The 14861-nt window shown below is 37.0% G+C and overlaps 1 protein-coding gene across 1 annotated transcript in view; it reads left to right on the top strand.

The window, feature by feature from the left end:
• The first annotated feature begins 1497 nt into the window (after positions 1–1497).
• The window catches only part of KCNK18 (potassium two pore domain channel subfamily K member 18), a 65171-nt gene continuing 51807 nt past the window's right edge, over positions 1498–14861 (top strand). Inside the window, 1 exon segment of the mRNA XM_074236201.1 lies at positions 1498–1716. Coding sequence (XP_074092302.1) covers positions 1498–1716 — 219 coding nt within the window.

The following is a 14861-nucleotide window of genomic DNA, read 5'->3' as shown; positions in this document are numbered from 1 at the left end:
CCTAGATCAATCTCTTAACCTCTGATCTACTCTCCCAGCTGAACCCTCAGGGTACTTGCTTGGTCCTAGCAACTGGCAGCTTTAGGGGGTCGTTGCAGTTTAATAAAACTCAGCTGGGGCGGAGCTAGTGTAAAGCATTTTAGTACAGTCCTTTCTCTCAAGAATTTACAACTTAGTATGAGCTTTGAGGGGAAGATAGTGTCATTACTCTTACTTTCAATCTCGTGGGCCAATTTTAACTATTATTAATATTTTACAACAATAATGTAATATCTTTGTACTGTTTATTTTTTCAAGGTGCTCACACTAGCTCATTATTGCTATATAACTTTATATAATTATCTACAATGTTACAAGAATACTAATGTCTTTATTTCCAAAGAGATTTAATGTGCATTAGCACTCTTGATCCTCTTAATTCTATGAGGTAGACAGGAAGAGTGTTATGATGCTCCTTTTATAGATGGAAAAACCAAAGCTCATGGGTGAAGTGACTGCCTAATGGTAGATTCAGTATTAGAACTTAGGGTTTATGTTTGTTGTATTACAACTTAGACAGACATTCAAGAAGGAAATCTATGTGTGGTATAAATTTTAAGTGCACACACACACACACACACACCCTCCCTGCATCTTACTCATATTGCACAGGATTTTTTAAGAACTCTATATCAGTTGTACCCCCTTATAGTGCTGAAGACATTGGAGGCCAATTCAATGGAAGTTAGAAGTGATTTGATTTTCACTCCTGGGAAGCAAATCACTTTTTCTGTATATAGTGACCTATCCTGATGTGTATGTGAGGAAGAGAGCTGGGGGTGGAAATTTGAAAACCAAGCTGCCTTCTTCCCCTCTCCAAGACACTCATTCCCAAAGAAGAGCTATTTGACACCAATGTGGTCCAGGGTGGGAATAGATTCACTTCTGTGCTCCCAGATAATCAATTATGATTATAGACAAGTTACGCATTTTCAGAGTTTTTTAAAGGGAGAAGAGAGATGTTACTATTTAAAATGCTATACAGCCATATTTCCCAACCTCCTCTATCTTTGCTTCTGTCTCCTGCCTCCTACCTTCTGCCTTTTACCTCTGTTTCTCCTCCCCATTTCTCTTTTCCTCTCCCTTCTCCTCTCCTCTGTTTCCTCCCCTTCCTTTTCTTTCTTCTGTCCCTTCCCTTCTCCTTTTCTTTCTTCTCCTTCCCACCTTTTATAAGCAAACCCACAACCCTCATCTCCATCATTTCAAACAGCACCATTCTCAATTCATGTGTGCCCATCTCTACCTGGGACTTGAGTTTCTGGAATTTCTCTCCAATGTCCCAGACTAGTTCAATGACCTCTCCCATCCACCAATGCCAAACATCTGGGTTCCCAACTTCTCCTCCCTTCCCTTTCTCTTCCTCTTCTCCCTCCTCTCCTCCCTTTCTTCCTAATTCCCCCACTCCACCCCAGTCTTCAGAGTCTTTTGAAAGACTTGAGGTTGTAGGACCAATTCGGTATGTGCAATTCAACGAGAATAATTCGGAGCAGGTCCCCAGTCTGTCCGCCACAGCAGCGTTGGGGCCTGCAAGCATCTGAGACTGTCCATTTCTCCAGCTCACAGCCCACTGCCCAAGCTGGGGGCTCAGCTCCCTCTTGTGGCAGAAGCCTGGAATTCATCCTCCAGAGTGGTTTTCGTTTTGGCCAAAACCCCCTGTGCCATTTTTCCTCCTTTTGGGTAACCTCCCCATTCTGAACAAGCAGAGTCCACTCTGGTCTAAGGAGAGTCACCCAAGATGGACTCAGGGCTCCATCGAGATATCCAGAGTCACTCCTGGGAAAACTGGCCCCACAATACCTGCTACAAAGATTCCTCACTGATTAAAAGTCATTGATTTCAGATAATAGACATGTCTGACTTCAATTTATGGCTATTAATCCAACCCCGTACAACTTGAGCAAGGGCTGAGTATTTTCCCAATTTGAGATGGGCAAAGGAGGGGGGAGGAAACTAAATGAATCTTGGCAAAGCTAAAAAGGAAGTGAGGTGGAGAGGACAATAAAATGTGACATGCTATATAAATGCAAATTATCATTATTTGTATATTTTTTAAAAATCCGTTATCTTTCCAGTCCTCCCCCTCTTTTTCTTCTTTTGACCTTTCTTCCTAATTCATAGTTAAATCAAAAGGAAAACCTGAAACTCAGGAAATAATACTCCCAGTTTCCTCATGATTATTACCCCTTTATCTTCCACCAATTATAATATAATTTAAAATAATAGTTTAGAACTTAAAGTTTGATCAGGTCTAGGACAGGGTTAACTGCTCTCCAGAGCATTGTAATCCTCTAGAAAACTTATGGTGACCCACTCACTGTGTCTGGAACAGGAGACATGGCAACCTGTTAGCCAGTCGATATCTTCCCCTGGAATCCCCTCTCTCACTTCCACCTCCTTCCTGCCTTGCCTAGCTTCCTTTAAGATTCAGTCCAAATCTCCCCTTCTGCAAGAGACTGTTCCTAATTCTTGGCCCTTTCCTCTAAGATTGCCTTCCACTCACACTGCAGAAGTGTGCTGTATTGTTTCTCCCATTAAAATAGGAGCACTTTAAAGATCAGAAATCATATTTTTACCTTTCTTTGTATCCCCAATATTTAACAAAATTAACAATAACTGCTTGTCGACTAACAGGCAAGAACTCTTATGAAATCCCCAATACTTTTTAACCTCTCTGGAAAACATTTATGGGATGATAACTAATGCTGGATGGAACTTAAGTTTGCATTTACAATATCCCCTCTCAAGCAAAACCACATTCTACTACAATGTATTAGAGTTCTGGTTAAATGAGAGCTAGACAGAAATTCTTTCTTGTTTCAACTCTGAAGAAAAAGCTTTGGAAACTGCATTAGTACACTTTCCAGTTTAGCAAGCACCGAAGACTACTGATTGCTTGCTGTTAGTGAGAAAGCATGCAGTAGTGGAAGATCAGTGAACTGAGGGACAGACAGTTTTGGTTTTCATACCAGTCGTATCATTGTTTATCTACAAAAGTGAAAGTCTTGAACAGATGCAAGTCAAGGACCCTTCCATCTCTAAAATTAACTTCAATTAAACAAACATTTATTTAGTACCTACTATGGGCAAAGGAGATTATCCTTTTTGTCTCTTGAAATTTTGGGGGATGGTGAGTAGAGGTGGGAAGTAGAAACTGGATCTGTTATTTCACTGATATCAAAAACTCCCTTTAATGAAAACCACTCTATCAATGTTAATGGACATCTGTTCTGCAGTTATATTCTACAAGAATTGTCTAAGACATCAAGAGATTAAGTGGTTTGCTCACTCTTCCAAACCAACCCTCCACAACTTTTGGCACTTTTGATCACATTCTAACCCTATACTCTGTCCTCCCCCTGTTTTTTGTACTCTTCTCTTTCCTAGTTCTCTACCTACTTGTCTCATTTGATATCCACCAAGGCTTTTGTTGTTGAATCTTTTTTCTGCTCCTCTCATCAGCTCCTATAAATTCAATTATTATCTCAATGCAAATTACTCTTAAATCTTTTAATCTAGCCTTAACTTCCCTTCTAAGCTCTAATCATGCATCATAGACTATCAGCTGGAAACTAAAACCTAAATGTTCAGATATTTAAAATTCAATATGTTCAAACCCCAAACTCTTTATCTCTCTCTCTGTTCCCCAACATACTTGTATTCCAAATATCCCTATTTCTGTTAAGGATACTGCCATCCTACCAGGCACCAGATTTATAGTCTAGGGATCATCCTCAACTCTTCCATCTCTCATTCCCTTATTCAATCAGTTATCAGTCTTTTGATTCTACCTCCACAAAATCTTTCAAATATCTCCTTTGCTTTTGTAATCACTCTAATTCAGCTAACCAACACTCCTTTAAATGAATAAAATAGCCTCCTATTTTGTCTTCTTGCTTTCAATCTTATCCTTATACAGTCTATCCTATACATAGTTGCTGAAAATCTTAAAGTATAATGCTGATTGTATCTTTTTTTGCAAAAAAAATAACACAACACAACAAAACAAAACAAAACAAAACAAAAAAACTTCAGTGAAGTGGTTCCCTATTGTCATTATGCTAAAATATAACCCTTTCACCTAGTATTTAAAGCCTTTTACAATCTACCTCAGGAAGGCCTCTTTTCAGACTTATTTCATATTACTTCCTTTCACTTACTCTACATCCTAGCCAACCAAAATAGCTTATTTCTTGTTCTCTAAATTTACTATTCCATCTCCTACCTCAATGGCTTTGTATAGGTTTACTAGTAAATCACTCTGTCCTCTCCTTCATCTCTTAGGATCCTTGATTTCCTTCAATGCATATTCAGGTACTTAGCTTACTTTCTCAAGGAAGCTTTTCCTTATTAATTGCATCCCATCTGCTCTCACTCTCTCTCCTCATTTCCTTATACTTACTTATCAGTATAAATGTTGCATACTAATAAGCTTCTTGGTGTTGGATACTGGATTTTGTTTGCTCTCTCACTCTGGGCTTGTTTCTTTATCTAAGAAATGAAAGGAGTGTGGAATGTGGACTGAATGATTTCTACCACTTCTTCCAATTCCACAGTTTTATGAGTATATGATTCAGAATCATTTAGTCCCCTAAATCCATGACTCTGAATGTGACCCACCATAACTGTAGCCATGAAAGTGACTGGTCTGAATACTGACTAATTTCAGGACATACCCTAGAATTTAGATTTTTCTGTTACATCCTTGATATTAGCTCATTTTAATGTCATTTGACTCCATAAAGGGAAGCTAAATTCTGGTTAATTGATGGTGCTGGTAAAATTATTGAGTTTCTCCTAAAGAAGGCTTATTGAGCATTTTTGGTCTCACCTCTTTTAGGAGATTGGGCCTCTGAACAGGATAATTATCATGTCACTGTTTCATTCTAGAAAGTGAATACCTAGCAACTCACTGAGGCCTTAATGCAGTAAGAGTATTTGGAGGGGAGTCAGGAGACCTGGATTCCTGTCCATTCTCAGTGACAGTGTGACCTTGGGGAAATCCCTTTTGAGTCTCAGTCTCCTTCTCTATCAATTGAACTAAAATCCTAGGATTAATAAATTAACACTAAGTAGCTTCACAAGTCAGCTTGTTCTTAGTCATCACCTTCAGAGCTGCTATATTCCTGGGGCTACCAACAATCCTACAATAACCACGTGTCAAGAGGAGGATGAACCCTTCTTGCCTACCTCTGTCCTTAGTCATACTTAGCCCATTTTCTCTAAAGCTCTCCTGGAGAAAGCCAAAGTATCCTAGGCCCCAAATGTAGCATTTACACAACAATGGGCATTGAACACACCTATCAGCAAAGGACCTTGCAGAACTGTGTTTAGGCTTATAAATGGTTCTAAAGGAGATCAACAGCCTATAATTAGAATTTAACAATCCAAGTGAGGAGTAATATGCACTCTGCAGGAGAAATTGGAGCCTTTTTCTTTACTTCTGCATATTTGGTGTGTAGATTGGCTTCCAACTTGCCTTCTACAATGACTGTCCCACTGGGGTAAACATGTCACAAATAGGAACAATGAGATCAACAATAATATAACACTAATACTATAAACAAAAGAAACACCACCTTCTGCTCTAGCGGAATGGAAATCACACTGTAGACAAACTCACATAGCTATTTAAAAAACAAATTACTTGGCGGAATGCTTCCCAGCTCTCCAAAATGCTATTTACCACTAACTACATTACAAGTGGAAGCCTGTCCCTGAAATGTATCCATCTCTGCCATTTCATGGCACTGGTTGTACAGAGCCAAGGCACGGGCACAAAGCATGGTAGGCCTCTCTGCGTAGGAAGCTCTACCTCCTTGTTCATTTACACTGTCTCTTTGATGTGCCAATTCTTTTATATTTTCTTCAAGATCAAGACATTGTTAGAGTTAGATGTTAAGATAAATGGAAAATAAAGCTTATTTATTACCTCCCCAGCCACAGAATTTCTTGACATTCCACATAATCCTTAGACCTCGGAGAATGTGACAGTGTGTCCCAGTGGATGCAGAACTGAACTTGGAATCAGGAATATCTGGAGTTAAATCCCACTTTAGACACTTACTTGTTGTTTTACCTGTGTGTGAATCATTTAATTTCAAAGAACTGCCATTTCTATCATTAACAAAATGAAGGGTTTTCCTCAACCTCTAAGGTCCCTTCCAGCTCCAAATCTTTGTTCTTTTGAGCTCTTCCTTGAAGTCTCTATTTTTTCTTTTCTTTTTCTTCTTTTGGAAAGTGGTATAACTGAATCCAAGGATTTCAGGACCAAGAGGGACCTTAGAGATGATTTGATTCAACCTCTTCAATTTACAGAAGAGTAAACAAGACCTACAGAAGCAAAGTGACTTGTCCAAAGGCAATGTAAATGAGTACCCTCTTGATTTAGGTTTCTTTCTTCCATACTACCATGCTTAATGGAATTCATTTGTCAAGGTCCATGCTGAGATTTAAGGGACTTTGCAGAAGAATTAGAGGAGTTGATTAGTGTTGCCACTAACAGGTTATATTCTATTTGCTATGTTCAAGGAAAGACCTGAAAGGAAAAAGAAATCAACCCCAAACATGTCTTAACTGGGGATTCTCAATGGAAGGGTTATCAAGGACTAGAATTGTTGTTCTCACACTTCCCATCTTCACAATGGAAACAGGATTGACATGTCCAATCTAGGTCAGCCTACCAACTTCCTAACTCAGGGAAAGAGACTGAGCCCTCCAGAGAGGGAGTAGTGATTGGGAAGGAAAGGGATAAAATCAGGACTATAATCAAGGAGCCTTAAAGAACAATGGTCTTTAGGTTAGGTCTGATTGGTTTCTTTAGCTTCATGGGTAGAGTGAAACCAGAAAGGAAGCTGGAAGTTTCTAACCGGGAACAGAAGATTTTGGGAAAGGAGTGGGGTAGGAGTAGAAAAAGGGCATCTCAGAGAAAGGTAAGGCAGAAAAGAGAGAATATAACTAGGGAAAAGATTGTTAAACAGCAAAAGACTAGGCTAGAAAAAACAGATTGTCCCAAAGTATGACACCCTTATTTTCCATGACCTAGCAGAAGTTATTTAACCTTTGTAACATTCAGTAGCATACATAGATCATCTATTAAATGGTAATAATAATGCTTAATCTATCTGAAAGCAGGAATCTAGACTATTACATGATCCTTAAACTTCTTGCAGTTCCAGGTATTTTGAGGGACAAAAAAGCTTGGAAAAAATATCAACCAGATCTGTGGATCTTGGACATCATTCAAACTTTGTGAACTTGAATTCCTCATTTATAAAATGAGGTGGGCTTAAATTAAATGACCTTTGAAGTTTCTTTCAGACCTAAATCTGGGATCTCATCTTGATTTCAACATAAAAGATGAACTTGATAGATCAAACTGACTTCCCAGAGAACACAAATGACCATCAAGTTGGACAGAGCCAATAACAAGAGTCTTTGATCAGAGTTGTAAACAATGTAGATGTAATAAACTAAACTTATGTCATATTTATTATGTGTGTGTCTGCTCGTAGACAAAAAAGATCAGTATTTATTTAGTAAACTCTGCAGGCTAAACTAATTTTCATGAACACAGGAGGTCTGTTGGAATTTTGGAATTGCCCTTCTGTATAATCTCTAATTGAGTTCACTTTGTTTCTTTAACTTTTTTATCTACAAAATAGGGAGGAGGTAGCCTGCTTTATCTACTGAACAAAATTATGACTTTAATGCATTGATGAGCTCAACAGTATGGGTATTCCCTTCTCCCAAACAGATTGCAACACATGAATTCCATGTCATTCTCTTTGTTTTGTTTTTTAATTTTATTTAAAGGCCAATAGGGTTAAGTGACTTGCCCGAGGTTACGCAGCTAGGCAATTATTATGTGTCTGAGGTCAAATTTGAACTCAGGTTCTCTTGACTCCAAGGCCAGTGCTCTATCCCCTGAGCCACCTAGCTGCTCCTCCATGTCATTCTCAGTCATGTCATCCTAAAAGTGCTTTATGGTGAGAGTCATAGCCTAATTTCTGATCCCAAAATGATTAGGTTAGTTTTGGGTTTGCTCAGGGAACAAAATAACTCTGAGGAGCTCTGAACTCTTGGCTAGGGCAAAATGATGGACAATTCAGATAAAGGAGACTTTCCAGTTAAATTATCTCCAGTTCTTCAATGCTTATCCTTGTTAAATATTCTTATGTTATGGCTAAGCAAATCTCCTTTTGCTAACTGCTGGATGACTTACAAGTGTTAACTTTTATTATTGAACATGAACTAATGGGAGACTTGCCTGGGTCAGGTCCAGCCCAGAGCATCCTTCAAAAATATCAATTTGGGACCAGTAGGTAGTACAATGGATAGAGCACTGGCTTTGGAGTTAGAAGGATGGGAGCTCAAATCTGATCTCAGACAACTGATAGTTACTGTGTGACCTTGGACTAGTCACTTAACCCCATTGCCTTGCCAAAAATAAATATCAAGTCAATTTTCTAGAAGTCTTTTTCTAGGACTCATTTTTAAAAAATTGATACATTTTGTCTTTACTTGACCTATAGTGCCCAATGTATTCTTTACATTGCACCTCTCAAAGAGCCAGCCCTGATAAATAAAAAGGGGAAAAATCAGTTCAACAAAAATAACTCACCTTTATTATCTCCTACCTCTTTAAAGAAACCAGGGAGTAAAGGTCCACTTCATAGCTATCAGTCTGGCAAAGTTGACAAAAAATAAAAATGACAATTTCTGAGGGAAAGCAGGTATATTAACATACTATTAGTGAAGCTGTGAACTATTTCAACCATACTAGAAAGAAATTTGGAATTATGTCTCCAAAGCTACTAAACTGTGCATATATCTTTTGACTCAGTAAGACCACTACTGAATCTATACCTCAAAAAGATCAAAGAGGAAAAAGATGATATAAATATTTTCATTATTTACAAACATATTTAGAGCAGCTCTTTTTGTGGTAAAAATGAATAGGAAGCTGAGGAGGTGCTTATCAATTGCATAAATGGCTGAATAAGTTATAGTATGAATATAGTATATTTTATATATAATATATATATATTATATGATGTGCTATAAGAAACCATGGAAAACTTATATGAAATGATGCAGAATGCAGTGAGAAAAATAAGGAGTATAACTTCTACAATAATAACAGTATTATAAAAACAATTTTGAAAAACCTTGAAACTCCAATTAACACAATCATAATTCTGAAGGACTAAAGATTAAAATCAAATCCTGATAGAGATGACGGACTCAAGAATGCAAATTGAGAAATTTTTTTGAGGGTCCATGGCTAATATGGGAATTTGTTTGCTTAACTATATATGTTTGTATTTCTATTCCTCAACAGTGGATCAGGGAGGCAGGAATGGGAATATGGAAATTAAAATGTAATTAAAAAACCAGATTAATTTTAGTAACTTTTTCCTGGGGGTCAAGTTTGGTTGATTACAATTTCATAGTATTCAGCTTGGGCAGTCAGGTGGCACAGTAGTTAGAGTATGGGGCTTGGAATCTGAGTTCAAATCCATCCTCAGATACTTACATGCTGTGTGACCCTGGGACAAGTTGCTTAGACCTGTTTTGCCTCAGTTTTTCCCATCTGGAGAAGGAAATGGCAAATCACTACAAAATGGGATCATGAAGAACTGCACACCTCTCAACAACAGATTTAGTTTAGATTGTTTTATTTACTTTGTTGTAGTCATTGTGTACATTGTTTTCCTGGTTCTGTTTCCTTCACTTTTCATCAGTTTATATCACTCTTTCCATACTTCCCTTTATGCAACAAATTTATTGTTTCTTATATTTGTATGTAGCACTCATTATGTTAAAGGACAACTTGCTTAGCTCTTCCTTCTCCAATTCTTTGCTACTAAAAAAAAAATTGTTATAAATATTTTGGTGTAGGTGGCATTTATTTGTCATTGATCTCTTTGACATTCTGTATCTAGGAGTGGAATCTCCAAGTTAGAAAGTCATTTTCATCACATAATTCCAAATCATTTTTCAGAGTGGTCAGATCTATTTTTAGCTTAAACCTCTAAAGGTCTTTTAATATGTCACAGCACTCAAGTTTTCTGTCTATTATCCTTTGCAATTCTTTTCTCACCATTCATTTCCTCCATGATAACCTTTTTATATTTCTTACATGCAAGCTGACACTGCTGTCAATTATTTACATTCACCATGCTCTCTGGGTCAACCACAATTTCACTGAATCTTATTCTTTGGCAATTACAGTACTCCATAGTCATATCACACAACTAGAGAAATATTGATGTATTAAAAATAACTTTTGTGTATGTGTGAGAGATAAAGAGAAAAATAAGTTGGAAACACTGAAAATACAGTACAATTTCCTAAATTCAACCTAACCTGCTTTCTTATTCAATTCTAAAGCTAGGCATACCAGATGAATTGTCTTATGACCTGTGTATTGATTGGAATATGTCACTGGGCTGTCTTTTTGCCTGCATCTCATATGGGCAATAGGATTTCATCCATCATAGTTTTTGCTGTTTGGATTTTTAGACTGATCTCTATTGAATGGTGGATCCCTTTAAAGAAGATCTGTAGGTTTCTGGGATTTGATACTATCAACATCTGAGAAGATGAATATTGGATGGACCTCCTTAATTGTAGAGAATCAGTCCCTCTTCTATTTGATTTGAGAAGATGGAACTGCTTCTCAATCCTCCATTCCTCCATTGCTACCAAGCATCTAAATACTTCATAGTTTGTTGTTGCCTTATACCGGTTTACTGAAAGAATAGCATTTGCATCATCTAACATGTAGTTTTTAACTATCTTCTATAAATTGCTAATCTCTGGGTCTTCTTATGAAATGGAAGTAAAGATACTGTCATGATCTCTATGCATGGAGGTCCAAGGCCCTCAGAGACTGTCATAGAGCCAGATAATTCTACCAACTTCTGAATTTAACATCTTCTTCTTGGGATGGATAAGGAGGTATAAGATCATATGGAGAGCATCTAGTTATGCTGTTTGGTTTAGCCCAAAGTGGTTCAGAAAATCCATTATTTTCGGTTAACTGAAGGCCATAGTAGATGGCAGAAAGGCAAACCTAAACCTTTTCATTCAAATAAAGCTTTTCTTCCAGAGGGAAGGGAACACCAGGAATCAGGTTTTCACATGCCTGGACTAACTGGATCTGCAGAAAGATTCTTTTTAAAAGCAAAAGCTAATGCCTGAGATACTTCAGTTTTTAAACATTTTTCCATAGCTCCAGTCTCATGAGCAGAGTGAATAACCTTTAAAGTAAATTTTTTTCACTTGTCTTACACCTTGAACTCCCAAAGTTGATTTGTACTGAATGTTGAACCCAGAAAGTCCCCACCCTGGAGAATTACTGCTGAAAATCTCTACCAGATCATTTATCAACTTAAATCAAAACAAAACAAAACAAAATAAAATAAAACAATGATACAAAGACTCAAATATTGCATGAAATCTTACATAATTCTATTTCTTTACAATCATCATCTCTCTACTTTAGAACCTGAAAAAATATTCTTCAATAATATAATAATGATGATAAAAATGATAGGAATGATTCAGTTCAACAAAATATTTATTAACTACAAATTATATTTAAGGCAGTCTTTTATCTACCAGGGATTCAAAAGCAACAATCTCTGACCTTAAATTTGCATTCTCTTGGGTGGGGATTCAACTTGTGCACAAATAAATAGGAAATAGATACAGAGCAATAGAATAATTGGAGAGAATGCTACTAACTGGGACGAAGGACAGAAGGGAAAGGTCAGGAAAGCACCTGAGTTGTAATTTGAAAGAAACAAGGGATTATTAAAGTCAGAGGAGGTAAGGGAAGAGTACATTCCAAGAATTGAAACTACATATATACATGTATAGGGATTGCTAGGTGTAAAAAGAAATTGACATTAAAACTTGTGACTTCTAATTTTTTTAAGGTTATCAATGTCATCCATTGTCCCCTATAATATTAAAGAAGATGGCTAGATTTGGGACTAAGAGGTCTCCCTCAAAATATTGTAAGACTGTCTCTCCTTGAGTGTCAAGTAGGTCTTTTGAAGGCGTGGTCACCTCATTTCATCTATCAGAAATGCTCAATTTTGGTGAAAAAGCTTAGCCATTCATATATTCTATTATTTTTTACTTTATGAGTCATATTCATGGCTTATCCTGAACTTTGAACATTTCTTCCATCTATTTTAGGACATAAAAAACAAAAGTATTCTTTCACTAGAGATATTATTCTTCCTCATTACAGCTTCTATTTAATACCAAAATGGAAATCTGATTCATCAGTATTTCCAATGATCCATCCTTAGAGTTCCCTCTTGTGGCAGTTAGTGAAAATAATCCAGTTTAAAGAATTTTCCTTAACTTTAGCCCTTGGTTAGATCAACTCTAGCATTCAGTGTACTTGAAATTGACTGAACTTAGAGTCCCCTTGCAAAACCATGGCCCAATAAATGGAGAAATGGGCACAGTGGATCCATCTTTAGATTATGAAAGAAACAGGCTCTGGGAATGTGAGTATAGTCATAAAAAAAGAAGATTGTAAGTAAATATGTCTGTTCCTGACTTTCTGGACTTATATACTATGACTCCGTTGCTATCTCATCCTGGGACTTCCCTCATTCTCTGGAGCCTTCTCAACCTGAAACATCCTTCTGTTATACCAGCCAGCTGGGTTGTCCCAAGCTCTCCATTTTTCAGAAGGGGCCAGGCTGGTCAACTCTCATTCCCCACAAGACTCTGCTTCTGACATCTTTGTGTGTTGTCTTCTCTCCATTGAAATATAAGCTCCTTAGAGCAAGGACTGTCTTTTTGTTTGTATTTGTATCTCCAGTCCTTAATAAGCACGTAATAAGAGTTTAATAAATGGAATTTGCTAAGCCAATTAGTTTTACATCTACCATTTTATAGATGAGGAAAGAGACACAGAGAAGCAAGTGAGTTATCCAAGGTCATATGGCTACTAAATATCTGAGGCAGAATTTGAATCTAGGTCTATGGGTTCAGTACCTTATCCATTACTCTGTCTCTTGTTTTCTCCTCCTATTCTAGGACTGACTTCTTGACTGCAGAATCTACTTTTATCAATAGTTTGCTCTCATATTCCCATATTCTTGGCTGTCATTGTTTCAGCTTTCTACCAACCTAACCTGCATTTACAGGCTATATTTGTTCTCCTTCCAATTGGGTCTTATTACCTTTATCCCTAAGCAGAGACTCGCCTTGCTCCAACTAAGAATTTGCCTCATTAGCCACCTTGGGGATATGCCAGCTCCATAAATAGAGGGCTTATAATTTGATAAAGGGAGAGTCTTCCCCTATAATGCAAGAAAACTCACGTATAGAGGGGTAGCAAGCATAGACCCAAGTCACTGAGAATGTAGCCATGTATTTGCTACTCTGAATGAAACAAACTGGATTTGGATTCCCATCATCCCAGTGCCTCAAACGTTTGCTGATCAGCCAGATGACTTCCTGAGATTTCTGTCTAATTCTAGCTTTTTATGGAGCTCTTCTGATGGAAACCCTTCACAGACCCTGGTAAGGTACCTTCTTGGTGTCTCAATCACTGGAGTAAACTGTTCACTAAAAGGATCCCTCAATGAATCCTGTGGAAAGGTTTTGTATGAACTCAAGAAGGATTCTTTTCTTATTAGAATGTAACCCCCCATTCCTCTTTTACTCCATTCCTCTTTCTACCCCAAATTAAAATCTAAGAGAGCTAAACCAGTTACTTTCCAGTTTTAGCAAATAATCTGATAGGAATCAGAAGCAACTGACAGTCAGAATTTTCATGGATTACCCCAGTCCTGTAGTATCCTTTTTTTTTGTAGAGAGCAATGACATCTATCTACAATGAATTAGTCTGGATGGATGCACTACATAAAAAGCTGAGTCTTATCTTCAGTCCCAAAGAGGCATAGATTAAGGTTAGACTTGAATTAGGAAAGAAAAGAATGGGAACCTTGAAGTATTTTCTCATTAATCCTCATAACAACCCTGCAATGTGGGTGCTATTGTGCCAGGCAAGAAGAGGTTAACTAGCTTGTACCTTGTCATACAACTCCTATGTGCCTAAGTCAGGATTTCAACTCTGGACTTGTGCTACTAGTTGCCTCCAGGAAGAGTTATGTTTGACTCTAGTCTCAGATTCTTAATAGTTAAGTTGTATGTGAAATGGATATCTATATGATTATGCTGACAAATTTGTTTTGAGATTTAAATGAGATAACATATACTGAGTACTTTGTACATATTAAAGTACTCTATCAACAATTATTTTTTAGTTTTTTAGAAAGATTTTATTTATTTTGAGCTTTACAATTTTCCACCATTCTTGCTTCCCTCCCCCACCCACCCCCACAGAAGGCAGTTAGTCTTTACATTATTTCCATGGCATACATTGATCTCAGTTGAATGTGATGAGAGAGAAATCATATCCTTAAGGAAGAAAAATAAAGTATGAGATAGCAAAATTACATAATAAGATAATTTTTTTCTAATTTGAAGGTCTTTGTTCTTTGTTCAAAGTCTACAACTCTTTCTCTGGATATAGATGGTATTCTCCATTGCAGATAGTTCTCAACCATTGTTTTTAAAAAAATTTATTTATTCTGAATTTAAGAAATAAAACAATTTTTATACATAGTAGAATAGTTGTACATGAAACTACAAATCTATTTTGTGCAACTTGCTATAAATAATTATCATATGATTTTCTTTCTCCCCTCTCATTCTAGAGATGACTCCCATTAGATAAAAATATGCATAAATATATTGTTCTATATATAATTCTATTTATTAGT

The sequence above is a fragment of the Macrotis lagotis genome, chromosome 4, assembly GCF_037893015.1.
Source record: "Macrotis lagotis isolate mMagLag1 chromosome 4, bilby.v1.9.chrom.fasta, whole genome shotgun sequence".
In the NCBI taxonomy this organism is placed as follows: domain Eukaryota; kingdom Metazoa; phylum Chordata; class Mammalia; order Peramelemorphia; family Peramelidae; genus Macrotis; species Macrotis lagotis.
The sequence above is the reverse complement of the archived record's forward strand: the minus strand, read 5'-3'. Positions and strand labels throughout refer to the sequence as shown.